General features: G+C 39.5%; 1 protein-coding gene across 3 annotated transcripts in view; it reads right to left on the reverse strand.

The window, feature by feature from the left end:
• The window catches only part of PRKN (parkin RBR E3 ubiquitin protein ligase), a 1115215-nt gene that overhangs the window by 882413 nt on the left and 207760 nt on the right, over positions 1-25042 (reverse strand). For all 3 annotated transcript variants that reach the window (XM_074333793.1, XM_074333791.1, XM_074333790.1), the window contains exon 2: positions 2727-2890. In XM_074333793.1, the coding sequence (XP_074189894.1) occupies positions 2727-2890 (164 nt within the window). The remainder of the gene's footprint in view (positions 1-2726; positions 2891-25042) is intronic.

Below are 25042 nucleotides of genomic sequence, written 5' to 3' on the forward strand. Positions count from 1 at the left end.
AATTCAGTCCTCAGAAAATCCCCAAAGATAGGCACTATTATTCCCATTTTACAAATGAGCGAAGGCCACATTCTCTATGTAAGAGACGTTGTTAAAAATGGTTTTGCCTTAATTTGTAATATTAAAAACTAGACAGTCCCTAAATACTTTAGTTATATCATGATATAAATTCTAAGGAGCATTATCCACGCACTCAGAAGTGAAGATTTTATATAACAACACGGGAAGTGCTTATGGTACTTTCACACTGGTTACAATTCTAGAAAAGTCCGCCAAACACTCAGTCCAGGGCTGGAAACTGTCACCACGGCGCAGGACCCATGGCTCCCCGGGAACTCCCTTCTGCTCCCCTCCCGGTCACGACAAGCTGAGTGGCTCATCACACCCCGTGACACACGCCAACCGCGGTCCCGGAGAGCTGAGGGCCACTAAGTCCAAGGCTCCTCTCTCCGCCCCGCGCCCCCAGTCCCCATGTGCTGCTTTGCGAGTCACTCCTGAAACATCCTCAGAGGAGGCAGCTGGATGCAGGATGCCGCCTCTCCTGGCTCCTCCCCCGACTCCCGACATGACGGAACTGCTCAGGGCTCCAGGGACCATATATACCCCTCTGTGCCGGCCGTCCTTAGATATGGTGAGCCCGAGGCTGCACACCTAAGCTCTCAGGGCCTGCCCGGCGTCTCCACACAGAGCTCTGCTGGCGGCGGCCCCCATGCACACAAGCCCCATCCATCCTTCCCGCATGCACACTGGGTCTCCGACGCCCGTTTCTCTCCTCCACACCCCATTTTGCTGTCTGGTTCTCGCTCAGCAAACCTCAATGCCCAGGCAGTCAAGGCTCTGTAAACACAGCCCACCCCTCTCCTTGCCCAATCTCCTCCAGGTCCTAGAAGAACAGGAACCCATGCTTCTCGCCAAGCACCTCCTGCTCCATCTCCGGAACCCTGCTCAAGCGTCCCCTCATGCATGCACTTTCTTGGTGACCTCCACTCAGATCTGTGTTCACCTTCACAACTTCGTGATACTTAGGCTTCCACCTTCATACAGCGCTTATCATGTCCTGCGTTACAGCTGTGAGGCTGAACCCCAGGAAATGGCTCACAACTTGAACCTTTGCCTCTTATTTCTGTTGACTTAGAACCTATAGGTCAGGAGCAGTCTCGGCAGAAGCCGTGTGGCGGTTCACCTGTCTTCGGGATCCCCTGAGAATCCCAGAAGGTTGCCGGTGTTTAAGAAGTATTTGTCAAACTAAAGACTCTAAATCAATAAATGCCTTTCCCATATATGTTTATGGAAAGCAATTGTCTGTAGCAATTAGTCTAATCCCTCCACTAGGATGGGAGAGGTCAGGAGCTTTAGAACCTGAAACTTCAAAACTTCTGCTAACATAGAGCACTTGGGTTCAAGGAGCTGTTTTAAAATCATTTATTTGTGAAGGCAACATGCGTAGATTTAGAGGTTGGCAGGCACAGTAAAAGCTTTTTAGTTGACTGAAATAAATAAAAAAATCAAAACACTTTTTAGCACAGGCGCTTCCCCTATAAAAACAGATTGCCTGAAAGCCAAGCACAGCAGTTTGTGCCCAAGGAACAGGGACCTTGCTCCCAGCAGGAGATCCCCCACGAAGGGAGTGGGGACCATTTGCATTTCTATAGCTTCTTTTGTGCACCGGAATCTGGAAAGCCTTTCACTAAGCAGTTAATATCTATGTGGAGAATCCACAGTGACAGATGTCAACAGGAGGAGGGACTCCATGTGGGGGACACAGCAGCCCCCCCACACCTGGAAAAAGGAGAGGCATCAATGTGTGCTGGGGACAGAGAGGGGGTTGGTGCCTGCAGGGGCCTTGGGGACCCTGAAGCACCCACAGAAAGCGCATGTCGCTCGTGCTTTCACGATTACCTCGATCCACACGGAACTGCACTTGCTGGCTTTCCCAGCACATTACAGGTGTCCGCCTGCAGGGCACTGCTCACCGCTCACCTAGCTCGTTCTCACCTTACTCCTACGAAATCGCTGTTCTGGGTAAAACAACCAGATGACAAGGACCTAGGCCTTTCCTGGCCTTGGGAGCAGTGGAGGGCCAGGAGAGAAGTCTCACTGCTCCCTCTCTCAGGCCTTAGAATAGGGATAATTTTCCTGAAGCTTGGAAGAATTAAGTACAAAGGTGGCTGGCTATGCTCCATCCCTCCTTTACCACCAGCTTCAGAACTCAGCCGGGCAGGTGACTCCCAAGCCTTGCTGTGAGGGGGGCCCTAGCCAGGCACCTCCTCTGAGCCACAGCAGCAGACTTCCCGGCATCCTCCAGGGGTCACAATTGGGTTACACATTCCTCCCTGCTCAGTGAGCCAGCAGCCTGATTTGGAACAATTTATTCGAATCGTTCCTCATTAAGATTCCAATGCAATAAGTACGGTAGAAATTGAGCAGACACAGAAAGCGTGCCTCGCTGCTCCTGCAGTCAGTAAACATTTATTCACTAAGCCCAGTCTGTGTGTTCTCCCTCTCTCCCCCTCACTCACGGTTGTTCCTCCAATCCTTCCTGCTTGCTGTTTTAATGCATAATTAAGAAGGTCAGAATTAATGAAGCGGTGTGGAGGAAAGTTCAAGGAATCCCCAGGCACTATTTATTCTATTAGAGCTCCGGCATGAATGTCAGCTTGGCAGCGGAAGCGGCATAAGCGATGGGCTGGCTGCATCCCAGGAACACCCCACCAGGGGAGACTCACCTGTACCATCAGCTCATTGCTGAGCTCCTTCCCCGCGAAAATCACACGCAACTGGTCAGCTGGAACCCCCTGTCGCTTGGCAACCACCTCCTTGAGCTGGAAGATGCTGGTGGCAGAATCGACCTCCACTGGGAAACCATGGCTGGAGTTGAACCTCACAAACACTGACCGGGAAAATCGGGAGGGAGGGAGAAAAAAAAAAGTGAGCTTATACAAAGCCCTTAAATGGCAACAGCAACCTTTCTGAACCAACCCTCCCCTAACCTTGACCTTCAATGCATGGCATGTCTTTTGTTTCACTTGTAACATAATGCTGTGGAACAGCATTTGGGGAAAAAACAGTTTCCCTGTAGGATTTCCCTCGCATATATTAGTCAGTGGCCCACAAAACAAAACTGCATGCTCCATTTGACATCTGTCCAGGGGACCAGGGACTCAAGCAGAACACTTGCTTGATTGGAATTGGGAGTCCCATGAATTTATCAAAGACATTCGGCTCTGACAGCCCGTGCAAACACACGCTCCGCTCCCTCCGCGGTGCCCTCGTCACAAAACGCCCACTCACTGCGCGCACTCATGCAGTGCGTCCTCGTTTGTCGTGGACAGGCTCTGTGACTTTCAGTGAAATGATGTGTAACGGAACCAGTCTTACCATTAGCTAATTGATATAAACAAAAGTTTCTATGGCATTTCATCAACATCATAAGTAAACAGTTATTTAAGGACCGACAAATAGCAACGCAAATAATTGAAGCCACTTTATGGACCAGAGATAAGACCCACAGGGCGGTGTCTAAGAGCCCCGGGCACCGGTGGCCGCCGAGGCCCAGCTGGTCCCCATGGAGACACTTAATTGCCTTTTCTTTCGAAACTAGCGATGCCAGGACCCTTACTGGGAGCGCTCAGTCCCTCAAGGCCCCGGCTGGGACCCGACAGTCTCGCGTGCCTTCTTTTCGCTGTCAGCTGCCAAACCACCTCGCCAGTGTCTCTCATCTGTCCTTTCCCATCCGTTCCTCCTGTCACTACTGTCATTAAATCTTTTCCCAAATTGTTGCAGTGGCCTCCCAGTCTTGATATACCCGCTTCATTTCCAAAACCTCCTACCGCATTCTGCAAAGTAAGCCTCATTAACCCAACACTCGGACACCTCACAGCACTGAGTTTCTGTAAAGTCTCACGCTGCCCACTGTGCGGAAAGCTCCAGGAGCCCTCTCATTGGGCACAACCCTATATTCCAGCATCTTCTCTGCTAGTCCCCACACGCACTCTGCTAAATTAATGTTCCCAGAAAACACATCGCAGAAAACACCTGGACCGTCTCTTCCCTGTATCCACGGCACGCCCTCCTTCACCTCTGCCTGTGGCAAGCCGTCCCCCTCCACGAGCCACCTCGCATGTGACTTCCTCCTAGAGGCCTCTCACTGTCAGCCCCACGGAGGCTGAGCTCCCGTCTGCAGGGCTCCAGGGCACTGACTTACAGCAGCTGCCACATTCTGTCATGGACACGTAATGCAGAGGTTACAGCTGCACCCTGCGGAGTCAGGGGGACCCATGCAGCCGTCCCTGGAGGCCCCTCAGCAGCTTAGTCGAAGGGGGTGAACATATTAACTCTCATTCATTAACTCTCAGTCCCTTAACTTCCACATATAAATCAACCACAGAGGGTGTTCTGTGATATGTCGAACAATGTTTATAGTGTTTACAAGTGTCACATAATAGCCTTAAAAAATAATGGCTATTTGCATACATCTCCGATGGTTTGGTATATATTTTACCTTCTTTAGCAGATGATAAGCTCCCCAAGGCCAGGCACTATAGCTTATTTATGGCTGTATCTCCTTTAAATGCAGCATTACCACTAACCAGTTCTCAGTTCAAATGGGAGATGCCCACCTAATAATAGCTATAACATGATAATAATTACAACACCAGTTAATGACCAAGCGCTTATGACATGGCAGAAGTGGTACCTAACACTCGCTGTTTGTAAGCTTCCCAATGACGCGGTAAGGCCAGTGTCATTATCCTCATTTAACAGAAAATGGAGGCCCAGAGAGTTTAATCCTTTTTCTAAGGACATCAGCTACTTTGTAATGGAATCAGATTTCAAATTCAGTTCAGCCTGACTCTAAACCCCATTCCATTTCTACTGTAACCGACTGCCTACAATATTCTCTTCCTTCTCCTTATGATAAAAAAGAAACAACAACAGCCAAAAGGTTTCATAACATAATTCAGATATTCCCTATACAGGTAAGCAGTAGAAAATGGGATTAAAAATATAAAAGCTCCAGTGATGAGCTGAGAGCAAAGAATACAGAGCAATTGTTATAAGACCGAATGAGATAAAAATGACACTGAAATGAGAGCAGGTAGCACAGATGACAAGAGCCTGCAATATTTTACCAGAATAGAAAATATTTAGAAAAAAATAAGGATTGGAAGTGACAAAAGTGTTGCAAATAAAAAAAGTTGAAAAAAGAAAGAAACAATTGCATAGGATAAAGTGCTTTTGATATACTTTTAAGTACATGTCATGCGACACTGTTGAAAGTAGAGGGGAAAAAGAAAGTAGTGGAAGCCCCTGAGGAATGCTCACAGCATCTGCAGATCAGAAACCATCAGACAGCCACTACATCAGCTAAGACACAGGACAAGTGAGGGGGATACGGGACAAAAGGTATGGTCCCAGGTCTAAACCTGAATTTCTGGTAGTGTGAACAGACTTTTTAAAAGAGAAAAACACCATGGGGGGAACATGGGAAGAAGCAACTTGGGACTTTATAAAAGCTACTCAAAAGGGGGATAAAATTCTAAGAGGTCCTCAGATGAAGACGTTTCTCCCTTATCTGCTAAATGGAGGTAACGCGTGCAACCTCAAATGCCTGTTCTAAAGAAGTGTTGAGATGCATGGATGCATTATGAGATTTTGGGAAAAGTCCTTAGCACAGAGCCTGTCCTTCCAGTACAGGTTACAACTGTACTCTAAGAATAGTCCCTTGACTTCATCACCTAGGGCGAGAGCTAATGAAAGCAGCATCCGTGGTTTGTACTGTAGCTAAGATAGATTGGATGGGATGAGGGCAAACACTACATCAAGTAACCCGTTTTTCCGGTTTCTGCTCTTCTTCATGATGGACTGAAAATTCCAAGGACAAAGGGACATGACAGAGTGTTTAGCTTGTCTCCACTTTCCGAGATTTCATCATACATTAAAAGTTTTGGAATGCATTGTTTTAATGACACCTATGATAGCATCAGAAATAAATGTCGTGTCAATAAACATTGTCAATAATGTGCGTTATCAATAAGCACTAGATTGCACTGATAAGACAAAAGGGCAGTGAGACACACCCACACTCACATCTAATGCCATCCCTGGCCGGGTTCAGAAGGTCCAAAGGATAAGGAAGGAAGTGGTAGGGCGGAGGGGAGGACTCACGCTCAGGGGTGGGAGCCTTTCTCTCCAGGCTGTCTTACTCGCCCTCTCTGGTCAGGTATCCATTTTTGAGTTACACTGGGGTATCATTCATGAACGATTATGGTCCTTACAGAATTCTGGCCGATTCGAAAGCAGCCATCCTACTGCCCGGGCACTGACAGCCATCGTGGCATTTCGGTGGGGTGCCACCCTTCCCCCCACTCGAGGAGTGAGCTCTCATCAACGCGCACAACCCCACCCTCCCTGGGGTACTGACTGGCTCAAGGATGGGCCTAAAGCAGTCAAACCCTGGCTTTCCCCTGGTCACAGCCATCGAGTCCCAGGAGTAGAAGTGACTAAGGTGGACCAATCAATGCAAAATGAAGGACTCGTCAAAGACTTGATGAAGACGTGGATTTAAATGGCCTGGAACATCAGGTGAGGCCTGGCTACTTCTGCTGAGAGAATCAAACAAAAACCGCCCTAGATGGAGCGTTGCCATCAGCATGTAAATGGGCTCAATGCTTTGTGGGCCAGACAATTCTCTGTCAAGAGAGAGGCCCTCAGCACCCCGGGATGTTTACTCCAGCTGCAGCCAAGGAAACCTCAGGAGTGACTGGCCTAGTAACTGTGGCAACCAAAGAGCAACCCACACGTCTCCCCTGCCCCTCGATGAGGAAGTTCCCTCTTTATCGTTGAGCAGCATCACTAACTCTGGCATCTCCTATGGAAACAGACAAACCCACCAACCTGTCCTCACATTCCCCTCCAGTCACTAACCCCCTTCTCTGCACAGAAAAATGGAATGTGAATTTCTTACAGTCCAGTTCTCCATTTCTTTACATTCTTTCGTGAACTCACTTTCAAAGACTGCTCTTAGCAAAGCAGTGACATCAACATTTCTAATCCAATCATCGCGTGTCTATTCTTCTCATGTTTGACCACTCAGGGACATTCAGTAGGGTCTGTTTTTATAATATTCTTTTTCCTTTGGTGTCTGCCCCTATGCCTTCTTGGTTTACCCTACAACACAAGACATCCGTTTTCAGCCTCATCTACGGGCCCTCTTCCTTTGTTGACACACTGACTTTAAAGTGCCCCCGGGGTCTGCTTGGACTGTTTTCTTTGGTGTCTGGGTGTTCTGCCAGGGTTATGTGATGCAAGCTGCATGTATTATAATTCATCTCCACTGAATAAATTTTCATGGGAAATTTTCATTTAACATGAGTTTTACTTTATACTCTTATTTTTAAAAACTAACTCTCCCCAACCTTCTACCTCAGCCCACCAATTGTCTGAGGACCATGTAAGTCCATGGACTTATCTAATTCTTAGGACTGATTCCTACATTCCTCAAGGGAGAGAATTAGGTCAGAGGAACTATGCCGGACATGTACTAACACCTTTCATGGAGATAGCTCAAAACACTTAGACACAAGGGAAAACTAACCTGTCACGAGTCACATAGTACATCTTCAGCATTCAGGAAGTAAAATCAGTTTCAATCCTGATGTATAATTTAAAGTATTTATAATTTAAACTATTTGTTAAAGGTCTACAGCATATTAGGTATTTATCATATGGCTAGGCTCGTGAAAAACTTTAATATACTTCAAATAATTAAAAATTAGTTTAAGAAATAATTACAAAAGAACATGTACGTGTACTGATATATATTCATGTATATGTATATATATATATATGTATATATATATATATAAGTGTGTATATATGTGTGTTATATATCCAAGTTAAAACTACTATGTGTGTATAATATATATATACACAATATTGTTTGTATGTGTAATATGTATATATAGCGTATACATAAATGAATCTATGCTATCTTAACATTAGTCTGAGAAGTAAGTATATATTATTATGACATGTATACATCCACATGCATGTATCTATACACACACACTCATATATAGCATTTTGTAAACCTAGACAAATGAATTACCAAATTGCGTACAGTTGTTTTTAGAGATGGCCATTATTATATTCTGATTATCACAGAAAGATAACAAACGCAAAACCATTGCTAAAGGAATCATAGGCATGTGCTATGTGGTCATATGGGTTGTTTCTAAAGTCCAAAGGAAAAGGTAAGAAGAAAGCTAACTGCAACACCTAGTATAGTAACCCCTCCTACATACCAGATAAAAAGAACAACAACAAATATATCTATGTCAGGGTCTTGCTTAGACACCTCCAATTTCCCTAAAAGCTCAAACTGAATATATTCTCTTTCTGGCGGTTGAGGACGTACCTTCAGCTGGTAACTTAAAGCATAGGCCGCTGCCTGAGAACGAAGCTTCACACCGCGAGGTTGAACTCCTTTCAAAGCACAGCTGAAAACTGTGGCAACAAGGGAGCTGTCTGGGTTTGAGTTCAGAGTCAAGCTCACTGACCAAAATATCTAAGTGTGGACCATGTTCCCTCTCCCGCCCCTGACGTTGCAGCCCATTTCTCAGTGCTGCACATTAGGACATTGAATATGCTTTTTCTTGAATGAAGCTCTAGGAAATAGTACCATGAAAATAACTATTTGATTAACCACCAGAATGAGGAGATTGTAAAATATCCCCTAGAATTGCACTGTATTTCTTTGAAACATGGCTCAATGGTAATTGACCTTGCATGTACAATTTGACCATTACTGGGCTGTTACAAGGATCCAGGTTATTATTGGCTATTACCATTTTTAAAACTATTATTTATATCACATGACTCAGTGCTTGATTATATGCTAATATCATCCTTTATTAACTTCTGATCTAATTCTTAATTCCTAATTATCTTTAAGTTCTTTCTGATCAGAAGCCTCATTTAGTCTCCCCACACTCACCATCACAGCGTGAAGCATATAAGAGGCCAGGATTTTTGCTTTTTGTAATGACTGAGTAACATGTTACCAGGTCAACTCCCCTGCAGAAAACAACTACAATATCTGGACTTCATGCACAAAACAGATACTAAAAGGCACAGAAAAGTGAACAAAGGAAGGAAGATGCTGGTAGGGAGTATATGCCAGGAGCAGCAAAGTGTTGGAAGCTCCTTTTCACAGCTTTGAGCTTGCAGCCAACGACTCATTGTGGCAGGCAGGGTTGCAGGCACACTAGTGACAAAACCAGTCTTTCTAACCTGAAGAAGCAAAATACTGAATCAGGAAACTTGCCTCTGAGAGGAGTAGGGGAAATCTCAGAAGGACAAGAGTCAGAAAGAGAATCTCAAAATCCTGTCTACCTAAACCTGTGTCTGAGATGCTGTGAATGTGTCATGCACCTTCACAGTTTGGTGGTCAGCGTCATAAGTCTTGCTGATAATGTATACCCTTGATACGATGTAATGACAATGGCATTCTATCTCTACAGTCTACCTCTCAAAAACACATAACCCTAGTCTAATCTTGAGAAAAGCAGCAGACAAAACCCAATTGAGGGACAGTCTAAAAAACACCTGACCAGTATGCCAAACTTTCAAGGTCATCAATAACAAGGTAAGTCTAAAAAGCTGTCACCATCCAGAGTAGCCTATGGAGACATAAATTGTAATGACAAAATGTAATGTGGTATTCTGGATGGGACCCTGGAAGAGAAGAAGGACATTTGGTAAAAACAAAGAAAATCTGAGTAAAGTTTGGATTTTAGTTAATAATAATGATCAATATTGGTTTATTCATGATAACAAATGTAGTATAATAATGTAAGATGTTAAAAATAGGAAAGCTGGGCATATAATGGAAACTCCCTGTACTAGCTTTACAATTTTTCTCTAAAGTTAAAACTGCTCTAAATTAAAGTTTATTAAAAAAAAAAAATCTAGATTAATTCCAGAGCTGCTGTCCAAAGAACAGATATTTCAGTTCAAATCCAATAAAAAATAATTGCCTTATAGAACAAAAGAAACAACTGTCATCAGAGAAAAAAGACAGAATCCAGACTTTCCAAAACTTACATTCATAATGTCCAGGATACAAGTACAAAATTATCCAGCATTTGAAAGAACCAGGAAAATAAAGCACATTTCAGGAGAAAAGAAAATCAGCTGAAACAAACCCTGAGATATCTAAGTTTGGAACTCACTGACAAAATTTTAAAGTGGCTAGTATTACTATCCTTAATGAAGTAAAACAAAATATTCTTGTGATGAATGGAAAAATAGGACAGATAAGCAGAGAAATAGAAATTACAAAGAAGAATTAAATGGAAATTGAAGAACTAAAACTATAATAACTGGAATAAAAATTATTAGATAGGTTAATAACAAAGTGGAGATAAGAGAGAAATTTTTAATGTAGCAAGAAAGGAGCATTAAAAATAAAAAAAGACTCGACATCAGGGACCTATTAGGTATCAAATTGCCTAACATGTATGTAATTTGATTTACAAAAAGAAAGAGAGTGAATGGGACAGAAAAATTATTTGAAAAAATAATGCCCAGAAACCAAAATGTAGAAATATGTGATGAAATAAATAAATTTACATATTCAAGATGCTCAACAAACATCAAACAAGACAAACATGAATAAGACTGTGTCAAGATACATTCTAGTCAAAGTACTGAAAGCCAAAGATAAGGACTAAATTTGTGAGCAGCAGGCAAAGAAGACCCCTCACAAACAGGCTTGAAATAATGTTATTAATGATTAACTTCTCGTTAGGAACAATGGAGGCCAGAGTAAAAGTACATCTTTAAAGGGTTTAAGGTAAAAAAGAAAAAAGAAAAGAAAAGAAAGAAAGAAAGCAAAAACACTGTCAATACAGACTTCTATATCCAGTGAAAAGATCTTTCAGGAATGAAGACAAAATAAAGAAATTTCAAGATGAAGGAAAACTAAGAGAATTTGTCACAGACTCGCTTACAAGAAATGCTAAAGAAAACTCTTCGCACTGAAGGAAGATGATGTCAGATGGAAATCTGATATCTTCCTCAGAAAGGAAAAACATCAGAAATTTGAAATACCACAATAAACACAAAAGACAGTTATGTGGGAATTATGTGGGGATTTTTTCTTTTTGCTTATTCATCACAATTTAATACATATAACTGTTTGATGTGGACTGAATTGTCTTCTCCCTTAATTCATATGTTGAATCCCTAATCCTCAACATAATGATATTTAGAGATGGGGTCTTGGGGAGATAATTAGGTTTAGACAAGCCCATGAGGGTGGGGCCCTCATAATAACATTAGTGCCTATATAACCAAAGAAGAGACACAATCTCCTCTCTCTCTCTCTCTGACATGCAGTAAAAGGCTGCCATCTACAAGCCAGGAAAAGGGTCCTCCCCAGAATCTGACCATGATGGCACTCTAATGCTCTTGGAATTCCAGCCTCCAGAACCAGAAGAAAATAAATTTATGTTGTTTAAGCCACGAAGTCTATGGTATTTTGTTATGGCAGCTGTGCTCAAACAACATTCAAAGCAAAACTTATATTTTCGGGTAGAGTTTAAAACCCATATAGATATGACAAGTATGACAATTACAGCACAAAGAATGGGAAGAGTGGTTTGGTACCTTTTAGGTTGCAAGCCTTGTACATTTGGGGGGGGTAGTGGTACATATTAACAATACATAGACTGTAAAAATTTGAGAATATACATTATAATTCTTAGAGCAAATATAAAAATGAATAAAAATGTTGAGCTAAAAGGCAAATTTAAATTACAATGGTATTCTAATTACATTAAATTTTAATGAAATAAACATCCACTTAAAAGGCAGAGACTATCAGTAACAAAGTAGATCCAACTGCAAAGTGTCTACAGTGGCTACATTTTAAATATAAAGACACAAATATTTTGAAAGTAAATGAATTTTTAAAATGCCAAGCAAAATAATTATAAGAAGGCAAGAATGGCAATATTAATATCACATAGGTTCAAAGACAAAAGTATTATTTAAAAAACACATATCCAACTGTGGTGCCACCACTTGAAGATGGAGGAAAGGCTCGAAATTGACAGCACGCCCAGCCCTCCCCACCTTTGAGCTGGGAGAGGCGCCTTGTTCCTCATTTAGCCAGACTTGGAGTGTGTGGGTCTCCCTCTGCTCCCAGCCTCCCAGGATGGAGACAGACAATAGAGTGAGCACTTCCTGCCCTTCTCAACAGGTAAGAGTCCAGGCAACAGCAACTGCTAAAGACACCACCTACGGCCTTGAGGACCCCTCCCCTGCTGCGGTTCCTCCACAAAGGTGTGCCCCCTGCATTTTGCATTAGTCCCTCTCTCCCTCCTCCAGCCCCAACTCTTTTTTGGTTTATTTTTTGTTTGTTTTGACTAATTCCTCCATTTTCTTCTTATTTTATTTTTTATTTTATTTTTTTTCAGCTGAAGTCACAGTATAGGAGGCAGGGAAGACAAAATTAAGAATCTATATAACAAGACGTGTGCATTGTGGTGAAGGCATGGATTCCCTGACCTCCTGCTGGGGTTTGAAGCCCAGGTCTGCTCCCTCCCAACTGTGTAGCCATGTCACCCAGTTTCTGATGCTCAGTTCATTCTCTGTAAAATGGGAGATAATAGGATTTGCCTCATAAATTTGTTGTGAGAATTAAATGAATATATGAAAAGTGTTTAGAAAAGTACCTAGCACATTGTAAGTTTCAACATTTATTAGCTCTTACCTAAGGCCCAATATGTGGCTTCAATGTAGTGCTTATTACATTGATTGCACAATATTAATGTCTGGGTAACTAAAAAAAAGTCTAGCTTTATTTTCTTTCAATAAGAAAGATTTCCCAGATGGGGTTCTAGTCCTCTGTGCTTTATAATTCACTATAATTCATCTAAAATGACTTTAGGATACTAATAATGGTATCTCTTGTTTAGACAGCCCTCTCAGTTTTCAAAGGGCTTTTACAGACATTATCTCAGTCAATCTTCACAACAGATCTGAAAGCATTTACTATTCCTGCTTTTGAAATGAATAAAGAGGTGTGCAGGGAGGAAATGTGCTTTCCCCAAGGTTTATAAGGAAAGCAGCAGGAACTGGCACCTGTGTCCTGAACCCCTCTGCTTTAGATCACTGACTTTCACGTGGGACTCTATCACCCCGAGAGTGTGAGAGGGTAACCCCTCCACATTCTATTCCTCACATACTCATTCAGAAAACTAGTACATCTGAAAACGCGTTTGGCTGAGGTGTCATAGTACATCTTTTGTCCAACTTTCTCTCCAAAATCAACATTTTCCCATTTTACAAAAATAAGGTATACCACTTACCCTCAACTTCACTCTGGGGTATTACCACAGGTGTCACAAAAGGGCAGCTTGCATTATTGGTCACTGAGAAGGCTCTTTACCCAAGGCCCCGTTAGACTGCAGTAGAGCTTCACTTCTTGCAGAGTAGGGGGCAGAGCATTCTTAGCCCTTTTAGCCTGTGTTGTCACCAGTGGGTTGAGTTGGGGTGTTAGGAAGTCAGATACACTGTAAAGAGGAGCAAGAAGGATGGCCATGATCACTTCACCTTGCCAGCACTGCCACCCCTGCAGTGTTGCCAAAGAAGCAGTTCCTTGGGGGAGAGTCTCCGGAGAGCAGAGTCGAGATTGTTGTTTGTGATATTGGAAGTAAGAGTGCCTTACTTCATTTAGGAAATTAACTGCTGGCAAAGTTCCATTCCTTACCTAACCATCACCATCCTTCTATCCATCCATCCATCCATCCATCCAACCTTCTATCCACCCATCCATCCACTCACCCACCAGTCATCTAGCAAGTAGGACAGTCTCTCTCACTCAATACAGTATGAGAATTAAATTATAACAGGATAGCTATTAACTAATTAATACAAATTAATAGCTACAAATTAATTCTTATTGGCTGACTGATTTGATAAAAAAGACTGGTTTTGCCAATCATGTCAAAAGGTAGGTGTTTTCCATAAACTGAATAAGATATACATATATGCAGCTCCAAGACTTTGATAAAAACATTTTTAAAGTAAGATAAAAGCAAAGATGTATTGGAATTAACAATATTTCAATTTTCCCAACTTTTTCAAAATGTATCAGATTAAACAAGAGGCCTCTAAATGAAAGAAAAGCAGATAAAATTAATAGTAAGTTAAAAAACCTTGGTAAAGTCTATCTAATACACTTCCTGGAAACTGAAAAAATGAATGACTCTATATGATTATTTTCTAAATAGCCAATTCCAAATTCTTTGTTTTCAACAAAATTAAACATGGATTCAGTTGGATTATAAACTGATAGAGCACTGAAAATATAATAAAAAAATTACTAAGTAATTTTTCTCATGTTATAATTTTGAAGCCATTAAAAGCATGAAATAATGTTACTATGATAAAATCCTTTCTATTCCCACAAACTTATTAGAAAAAAAGGCTTAGACTATGTCAAACTAAAAAGCTTCTGCACAGCAAAAGAAACCATCAACAAAACAAAAAGGCAACCAACTGAATGGTAACAGATATTTGCAAACAACAGCTCCAGTAAGGGGTTAATATCCAAATATATAAGGAACTCATGCAACTCAACAACAAAATGACAAACAATCCAATTAAGAAATGGGCAGAGGACCTGAATAGACATTTCTCCAAAGAGGACATACAGATGGCCAATAGACATATGAAAAGATGCTCAACATCACTAATCATCAGAGAAATGCAAATAAAAACCACAATGAGATATCACCTTACACCGGTTAGAATGGCTATCACCATCAAGACAAATAATAACAAGTGTTGGAGAGGCTGTGGAGAAAAAGGAACCCTCATACACTGTTGGTGGGAATGCAGACTGGTGCAGCCGTTATGGAAGGCAGTGTGGAGGTTCCTCAAAAAATTACAAATAGAATTGCCATATGACCCAGCAATCCCTCTCCTGGGTATCTACCCAAAAAATCTGAAAACATTTATCCATAAAAACATGTGTGCTCCAATGTTCATTGCAGCTTTATTTACGGTGGCCAAGACATGGAAACAACCAAAGTGTCCTTCAGTAGATGAATGGATATATACACAATGGAATACTATTCAGCGGTAAGAAAAGATGAAATAGTGCCATTTGTGACAACATGGATGGATCTTGAGATAATTACACTAAATGAAATAAGTCAGACAGAAAAAGTCAAGAACCATATGACGTCACTGATATGTGGGATATAAAACAGAAAGCAACTAAAGAATAAGACAAACAAAGAAATGAAAACTTATAGACACAGACAATAGTTTAGTGGTTACCAGAGGGTAATGGGGGGGCAGGGATATAGTAAAAGAGGATAAACGGGATCAAATATATGGTGATGAAAGGAGAACTGACTCTGGGTGGTGAGCACACAATGTGATATATAGATGATGTAATACAGAATTCTACACTTGAAACCTGTGTAATTTTACTAACCATTGTTACCGCAATAAATTTAATTAAAAAACAAAACAAAACAAAAAAGTGCTTACAAGTGTAATAATGAAAAGAACAGAATAATGCTGAACTTATTTCATTCTAGCAATAGTACTTATCCACAGATACATATAATATTAATTAGAAGAATAAACCAATCCATCTAATTGAGAGATGCATTTCTAATGTAACTTTTATTCTTAATAATTGTCAAAAACACCAACCAAACTAATTCATCCAAATGTATAAGAAATTTATATTGTTTTAGTAAATTTATACCAAAAAAATAGCACAAATGATGTTGTAATCCAGTAGAAATTGCTAATACCGAGGCTTATGGGAATTTAGATATATATCCTAAATTTCAATTTGTATCCGTTTTTGTTGCAGAGATGTATTTCAGAGTGATACATAGAGAAATTTAAAACAAAATATAGTCCATTTTTGTTATTTTTGAGTTACGTTCTATAAAGTCACCACAAACACTAAATTAGCAAATTCTGAACCACTGTTCCTAGGAGAGGTGTGCAGGTTTGGCTCCTGCCAACCTCCGGTCAGACCGTCTTCATCAGCACTCAATACCTGGCCTTGTTCCATGTGTGTGTCTATAGAGAGACACCTTCTTTCATATGTATGGTTGATTCATTAACATCGAATTCATGGCCAGCAGGTCTATGCCTCATACCTGAACATGTCTTCTCAAACGCACACATTTTCACCATAGGGCGCTTCACAGCCTTCTGTGCTTCTCTAAACAGGAGACAGTGCCTTGCCACTGGGCTTGCAAGTCATTTTAATCAGCAAAATCACCAGTAAATACACAACAGTGTAAAAACAAGGCACAAAATGGACCACAAAAAGGACCCTTGTTTAAAATATGAGCTGAACAAGAACCTATGTCCTGAACCCCTGTTTCAGGTCACTCACTTTCCTAATCCCTCCTTAGCTGGGAAGCTACATGCACAGCGACTCCAATTTCTCACCATCCTCAGAAAAGTGCCACAGGTATTGATTTGGGATTACAGATACATTTTAGCATGTAGGTGAATTTGCAAACATGTAATCTGTAAATAATGGATTGACTGTATTACACTATGATAAACATCCACGAGGGAATGAAACAGGAAAACAAGTTCAAGAAAAAGAAACACTATAAAATTTCTGACGATTAAAAATAAGATGTTTTATGTATTATCGAAATGATAGTAAAGAGCAAATCATCATAGTTTTAATACTCCACTGAAAACATTTGTAAAAACAACGCAATTGTTTTATTATTTCAACCTTAATATTAACAATATGACAGCATTGCAACTATAAACCGATAAAAAATTTGTATCAACCGGAAAACATGCAAGGAAGTATGTGATTTTCCAAAATTTACATTTTTAATATATATTTGAACAAGATTATTTTAAGATTACTGACTCGACTGAAATGGAGGCTAAAATCACAATGAGGCTGTTTAGTAAATAAATAAAAACGACTTGGGCCCCAAACTGAATGCCATTCAATTTGGAGTCCATTGGTGACACCACCCCTAGGGCTGCAGACACAAGCTCGGGAAATCACACAGCACGGAGGTTCCAGGTTGGTTTCTCTGTTTCCTTAATCACAGATGAAATACATTTCATCAGTCATTTTTTCTTTGCTCTTGTAGAGAGACAATTTTCAAACAATTTTGCATTTTTCCGTTGCTTCAATTACAAAGAAGTTCATAAGGATATCTAAGAAAAATAGTTCCTCAGCTAGAAGCTCCATTTTAAGGAAAAGCTCCTATTACATAAGTTTATTTTGATGTTAAATGTTCCCAATTTATTCCTTTCCCTCCCAGAGATGCGATAGCTTGCTAGTTTTGTGAATAAAATTAATTAGCCCCACTTTTTGTTCTTTTTTTAATGACAACTTAAAGCCTCTCTCTCTCTCTCTCTCTCTCTCTCTCTCTCTCATATTCTCTCTTCATATATAAATAATTTACCATGTGACACTAAGGTAAATTTATTTAAATCTTTTTTTAAGATGAAGAAATAAATATAATTACATTATTTGTACTGAGTAAAAAAAACGGAAGAAGTAAATGTTTTCATTGTAAGCTAATATAAATAATTGATTCATGCATTAAAAATAGGTAAGCTAACATATTCCAAAGACAGCATCATCACACCACTGTTTATAGCAAAAACACTTGGCAGAGTGCCTGGAACACATTCAGCACTCACTAAATGATAGCCAGTACTAACGGACGTCTGAGAAATCAACATCCTTGTATCTACGATTGACAGCACAAATCATTATTAATGGTTAACAGAATGATCTGTTAGGTAGTCAGGAACAGGAAGTCTTTGTCCTGTAGATCAAAACCAACACGACAGTTTTATCCCTAAACTTTAAATACAAAGTTCCATTTGCAAATGGATTTTCTAACTTCCCAGCAAAGGCTTAAACCAGTGGCATGCGCCACTCAGCACGTGTCACTGTAGCACATGAGTTCAAATACAGAGAGGCTCTCCAGTGAGGTTGCTTTTCTTGATGTGTCACTGAACCTTTCTGTGCTTGAATATCCTCACAAGTAAAAGTCATATTCATATTTATCTTTCAGGCTTGTTACAAGGATTAAATGGCTAACTACATGTAAAATTCTTAGATTAATTTGTAGTACGGTGTAAGCACTCAGATAATGTTAGCACCTATTATTAAACAATAAAAATCACGCAGTCAGTTCTTTCCATCACCGTATATTTGACCCCCTTTCCCTCTTCTACACAATGCAATAGATGATGTATTATAGAAATGTACACTTGAGACCTACATAACTTTACTAACCAATGTCACCCCAATAAATTTAGTAAAGATTAAAAACAATAAAAATCAACCCCATTTTCCAAAATAAATTGGAAAAGGGCTTTCTGGTAGTCATCAAAACGATCTTACATTCTTAAGCTCCATATGGAATTATTTGTTAAAATATTCTCTTAAAATCGCTATAGATGTGGAAAAATTGGAACCTCATACATTGCTGGTAGAAACATAAAAAGGTGCAGCCACTTTGGAAAACAGTCTGGCAGTTCCTCAAACAGTTAAACATAGAGTTACCATCTGACCCAGGAATTTGACTCCTAGGTATTCACCCAAGGGAAATGAGAACAGAGGCTCACATAACAACTTGGTACATGAGTGTTCAGATCAGCATTGTTCCTAATAGCTAACAGTGGATGAATTAATAAATGGGTGTATGCATACCTGTGGTATAGCCATATCCATACAATGAGACCTTTTGTGGTAATTAAAAAGGAATGAGGTACTGAGTCATACTACAACATGAGTGACTCTTAAGTAAAAGAAGCCAGTTACAAAAGGTCTCACGTTGTATGATTCTCTTCGTGTGAATGTCCAGAACAGGCAAATCTATAGATACAGAACCTATATAGGGGTTGCCCAGGGTGGCAGTGCAGCATGTTTGGGGAGAAACAGGAGTTACCGCGAAAGCATGGAGGGTTGTTTTTCAGGGTGATGAAATCTTCTAAAATTGATCGTGGTGATAGTTGCACAACTCTGCGAATGTAGTAAAAACTCCTGAAGTTTACACTTTAAATGGGTGCATTTTATAGTATGTGAATTATATCTCAGAAAGCTGTCTCCCCACCATACCCCCCGAAAATCCCTGTATATCTATACTTACTGAAGTACTTGGCAGAAAGACAGTTACTAAGTATGCGTGGAATAAGCAAATGAATGAATGTGTGTTCATTTCATTTTAAGTGACTTTCTTCCTATTTTCAACCATTATAGACCGAAATTATGGGAAGAAACTTAACAAAATTTGGATACACCATCGTTTGCATTTAGATGTTTGTTTTTATAATGTAAAACTTTGTTTTAAAATACCATACAGTTGCTGTTCCTAGATATATTTTAAGGACCCCAAATAGTGCTAATGGTGTTTCAAAAATAAAAAAAAGGAAGAGAGACATTAGTTCAGAATTTAATACAGAACATTTAATTTGCTCAAATTACTCACACTGTTCGAATTTCCATATGCTGTAAAGTAAGTATGAACAAGATTTAGACCAAATTGCTGGTGACATTAAAATTCATTCATTTATACTTTCAACAAATACTGACTGAACAAGTGACTAAGTGCTAAGCAGAATTGTGCACTGCCCTGTGATATGTGTTTCATTAGAGTTTGTACCATGTGCCACATACCAAATGCTTTCAGAAGGGAGATGACAGTGGCTAAAGGCTGGGAGAGTTAAAAGTATGTCAGAGATCAGGATACATTTATGGCAGATATTGAAGAATAAGGAAGGAATTTCCAGGTGGAGATGTTTGTTTTTTAATTGCCACAGATGAAAGTCATGATTAATTACTCTTTCAGGAAAAGACATGTTTTCTCATTAGCCACGGCAATATTAACATTAGAGAGGATAAACATATTTGCAGTAGTGAGGAAATCGCAGAAAGGGCATCAAATAATTTTGAGAACTCCTGAGGTGCTCCTTGAAATTTTTAACACACAAGATCAGGAGTGAAGTCAAAACTTTAGTCCAGTAAGTTTCAAACTTATCTTTGAACATGTTAGTACTCACTTTGATGTAAAGTCTCTGCAAGTGTTTGCATTAAATCACCTGACTCTCCATTATTAAATGCTCCTGACTTATTTCAAATGATTGCTCTTCAGGAAAATACAACAAACATTATGGTAAAGGTCATTCAAAGCAAATTTAAATCGTTGTAATATTAACATTGTACAATAAAAAAGGACTGAACTCAAGTCTCTCTCTCTGGAGACCATTCTCCGTGGGGTCCTCTGTGTTTCCTCAGTCATGCCTCACTGACCTCTGTGCTGAACTACTTTTTCATGGATGTTTGCTATAGTAACATCCGTGGAAGGCAGAGCGAGCGTCTCTCTGTGGAGCAAAGGGCAGGCTGGCACACTACGTTATAAAAGACTCAGGGTTCCTCTCTAACTGCACAAACTGTGTGTGCAGATGTCACCGGGCCCTCTTCACATTGCCCTCAGGGGCCTGGGATCTGGGGGATGCTGATAACGTGGCTATTATTGCTGTTGTGAGTAATAAACGACCCTCTTTTCTGACCCAGGAGTGTCCTGCCTTCCAGCAGCATCCATGCAACTGTGGCAGGCTGACTTGTTAGCTCACAAACAAGGTGACATCTTAGACCCTTCAGAGTTCTTGACACTGTCTATCATTTCCTTGCCTTAGGCATGATGTTCTCACTCTCTGGGGTGTTTTTTTCTTTTGATTTTTTTTTTTTTGGCACTCCATAAAGCATATTTAGAAAATAAAATAAAAATAAACTCCAGGTGAAATCAAATACGTGTCTGTATTTTCATCAGGGACTTTCCCTACCTTGTCTTTTTTGAGATGAGATCATGACGTAATGTTTAAGCTTTGAAAAATATTTATATTAACTAAAAATATTTTCAACAGAAAGAATTCTAACAATTCTGGAGCTGTATATGCCAACTTAGAAAAATGAAATTGTTCTTTACCTTTTTACTTTGGAAACTTGCTGATGCTAATTAAAAGATGATTTGTTTTTGTTTTTTCACTCTTAAATCTTTAATTCAACTTGAATGTATCTCTGGAAATGGGAATCAGGGATCCAATATTATTGGTAGATATATTGAATACCTAAGTAAACTTTGCAAAACACTCATAATTAAATGACAAAGCATTTCATTCACCTTTCCCAGGATTTTAATCATTTAACATAAAACTTCTATTTTCTTAAAGAAAAACTGAACTTTGATTTTTAAAATCTAGATATTTTCCCAAAATAATATAGCATTCATATGTGTAAGGAGAGCAAATTTTCAAAGTCAAGTCCAATTTTACTAGACATTTGTCTACAAATGAGTGTTTTAGAAGTTCCCCCAGCCCTTCTTAATAAATGTTAATATCTTTGTCACTCCGCTAAACACACTAAGACAATCAAGAAAGCCAGTTTTACAGCCCGGTGTGCTCACAGCTGCTGACATGTTGAGGGCTTGCAGTGACCTTCAATTGATCATGGTTCTCCATCCGTGCAACATACCCAGATTCTGCACCCCTCACCCCAACAGAGAGGATGTTTGCCTAAAAGCTCCCAGAGCTTGTAAAAACATTCTCCGAAGATCATTTTATCATCTAGCTCTTTGAACATTAAGCTGTCTTCCCACATATCACTTCTATAAATATAGCAAAGAAAAATCAGTGGAATGATCAAATCATCCGTGTCTAAGCTTTCGTGCAACTCCAAGGAGTAGGCTCGCTTATCTTTCAAGTAGTCCTTTGATACCATTAAATTTATCACATTATATTTGCTGTTGTTTATAGAAATGTCCTTTATTTTCCTTTGGTTTCAGATCCCCAAACAGTTTGGGGACTACTAACAGAATGAATTTCAAGCTTTACCAAATTTCCTCTTCGTATGAAAGGTTTATCTGCCATAATAGCCATTCTACATCTGCCCTTGAAAGAAATTTCCAGAAATTTTACAACACCTTTCATTATATTACAACGAGTTCACATTATTAATGCACAAAGACTTCTTATTTTCTTTCAGAAGTAGACATATTGATCTCTTTTTAATTGATGTGTAATTCATAAACTATAAAATTCACCCTTTGAAAGTAGTATACAATTTAGCAGCTTCTAGTACATTCAGAAAGTTGTATAACCATTCATCACTATCTAGTCCCTAAATATTTTTCTTATTCCCCTTCCCCCCAAAAATTTAAGTCCTCTATTCATTAGGAATCACTCCCTCGAGGTCTGGCAACTAGGAATCCACTTTCCGTCCTTATGGACTGGCCTATTCTGGGCATTTCATATAAGTGGATTCATATAACGTGTGGCCTTTGTGCCTGGCTTTTTTCACTCAGCATGTTTTCAACGTTGATCCATGTTCTAGTATGTGTCAGCACTTCATTACTTTTTAGGGCTAAATAACATTGCATCGTATGAAGATACCACATATATCTATTTGATTTATGATTTGATAGACAAATGAGTTGCTTCTTTTTTTGGCTATTATAAGTAATGCTGCTATGAACAAGTGTGTACAAGTTTTCATGTAGACATATGCGTATGTTTGCATTTTTCTTGGGTATATACCAGCAGGATCATATGGCAACTCTTACGTTTGACTTTTTAAGGAACTGTCAAAACTTGATCATTAACATCATGAAAAAGTGATAGTTTCATACAATGTTGCTTAACACAGGGTTTTGTCAAACTAGCAACATCAAGTCAATTCATTCGCATTCTCATGACACAGATTCATATTTTAAATGAGCATTTAATGCATCCTACAGTTTTTGGACTGACAGTTGCAACTTACTGACAATCACTACTGGTGGTTATGGTAATGCTTCCAATCTTTCCTAGCAGATTCACAATGAGAAATCTGAGGAAAATGGTCTTATGGGCATAATCCTCAATTATTTCTCTGCTAAATTTCCTTGATTATATTCTATGCTTCAAACTAGTTCCAATATTAAACTTCACATTTCCTCTTGTTTTAACTGACACGTAATTGACATATAAGATGGTATTAGCTTTAGGTGTAGGACATTAAACGTATTTGACATGTGTATATATTGTGAAATGATTATCACAGTAAGTTTAGTTAACAGCCATCATTAGATGGAGTTTAAGATGCCCTGACTTAGCAACTTTCAAATATAAATACACTATAGTTAACCAGAGTCACTACCCTGTACATTACATCCCTAGAACTTATTCGTCTTATAACTAGAAGTTTGTGCCTTTTAACCTCATTCATTTCCTCTTTTTAACTGCAAATCTTGGTTCCTAGTTGAAAATACAGCTTAAAAATTATTACACTTTGAAAAGTTAAATGAAGAATGACAATAAAGTCACTAAACACAAAATTATGGATACTTAAAAATAAATCCAAAAATGCTGCGGATGTGCACAGTGCAAAATGAAACTACACTAGCATTAAAATTAGTCTGATGATAACAGCAAAAAAAAAATTCATTTAATAAATGAAACATAATTCTATGATCCTTTATCTTTATGTTAAGGAAACCCAAACAGGGGATTGTCCTGACGTAGCAAAATCAGGTACTACTGTTCTAGCTTGATGGCTGGTGTTTGGCACAGATTTTTCAGGTTGCACAAGGTAAAAAAAAAAAAATGTAATTCATGGTTTTAAACATCTTTTTTCTATGATGACAGAGGAGGGAAACGATTGGAAGAAAGAAAAGGAGGTAGAATGGAAAAGGAGAAAGTATTTCAAGAAACTTTTCAAAACAAAAAGAAAAAAGCAACTTCAGAAGACTCTGTGAAAGGTAGGGTTTCCTGACGGGAATTCCAGCCCGTTCTCAGGAATTTTTTTTTTGCTTTCCCATTCCCGAATCCCAAGATATAAACTGTTTTCTGTTTTCCACGATGAATCATTTCCACAAAATGGCGGCTGATACCACCAACCACCTGGGTTCAAGGGGCCAATTTTCCCGATTTCCCGAAAACCCTAGCAATAAATAGGAAAAATGTCTAAGAGAGACATTGTAAGTAGTATGTTTATTTCCCACTGTGGGTATTACTGGGTTCACGGAGCCGATTTTCCCAATTTCTTGACCAACTTTTCTCGGGATTCGGGAATGGAAAAGCAAAAAAAAATTCCTGAGAATGGGCAGGAATTCCTGCCTGGGAACCTGCCTTTACCCTCTGGTAACCACTAAACTGTTGTCTGTGTCTATGACTTTTTGTTTCTTTGTTTGTCTTGTTTGTTTGTTGCTTTCAGTTTTATATCCCTCATATCAGGGAAATCATATGCCTCTCGACTTTTTCTGTCTGACTTATTTCGCTTAGCATAATAATCTTAACATTCATCCATGTTGTCACAAATGGTAGTATTTTATCTTTTCTTATGGCAGAGTAGTATACCATTGTGTATATATACCACAACTTCTTTAGCCAATCATCTGTCGAAGGACACTTTGGTTGTTTCCATGTCTTGGCCACCATAAATAAAGCTGCAATGAACATAGGAGCACATATATCTTTATGGATAAATGTTTTCAGATTTTTTGGGTAGACACCCAAGAGAGGGATTGCTGGGTCATATGGTAATTCTATTCTTAGTTTTTGAAAAACCTCCATACTGTTTGCCATAGCGGCTGCACCAATTTGCATTCCCACCAACGGGGTATGAGGGATCCTTTTACTGCACAGCCTCTCCAACACTTGTTATTACTTGTCTTGCTGATGATAGCCATTCTAAGAGGTACGACTTGTGCTTTTGATTTGCATTTCCCTAACAGCTAGTGAAACTGAGTATCTTCTCATATATCTGTTGGCTCTTAGTAGTCTTCTTGTAAGAAGTGTCTGTTCAGGTCCTCTGCTCATTTTTTAATTGGATTTTTGTTGTTGTTGCTGTTGTTGTTGTTGTTGAGTTGTATGAGTTCTTCATATATTTTGGATATTAGCCCTTTACTGGAGGTGTTGTTTGAAAAAATCTTCTCCCATTTGGTTAGTTGTCCCTTTGTTT

Source organism: Rhinolophus sinicus, linkage group LG05 (assembly GCF_036562045.2).
Source record: "Rhinolophus sinicus isolate RSC01 linkage group LG05, ASM3656204v1, whole genome shotgun sequence".
Classification (NCBI taxonomy): domain Eukaryota; kingdom Metazoa; phylum Chordata; class Mammalia; order Chiroptera; family Rhinolophidae; genus Rhinolophus; species Rhinolophus sinicus.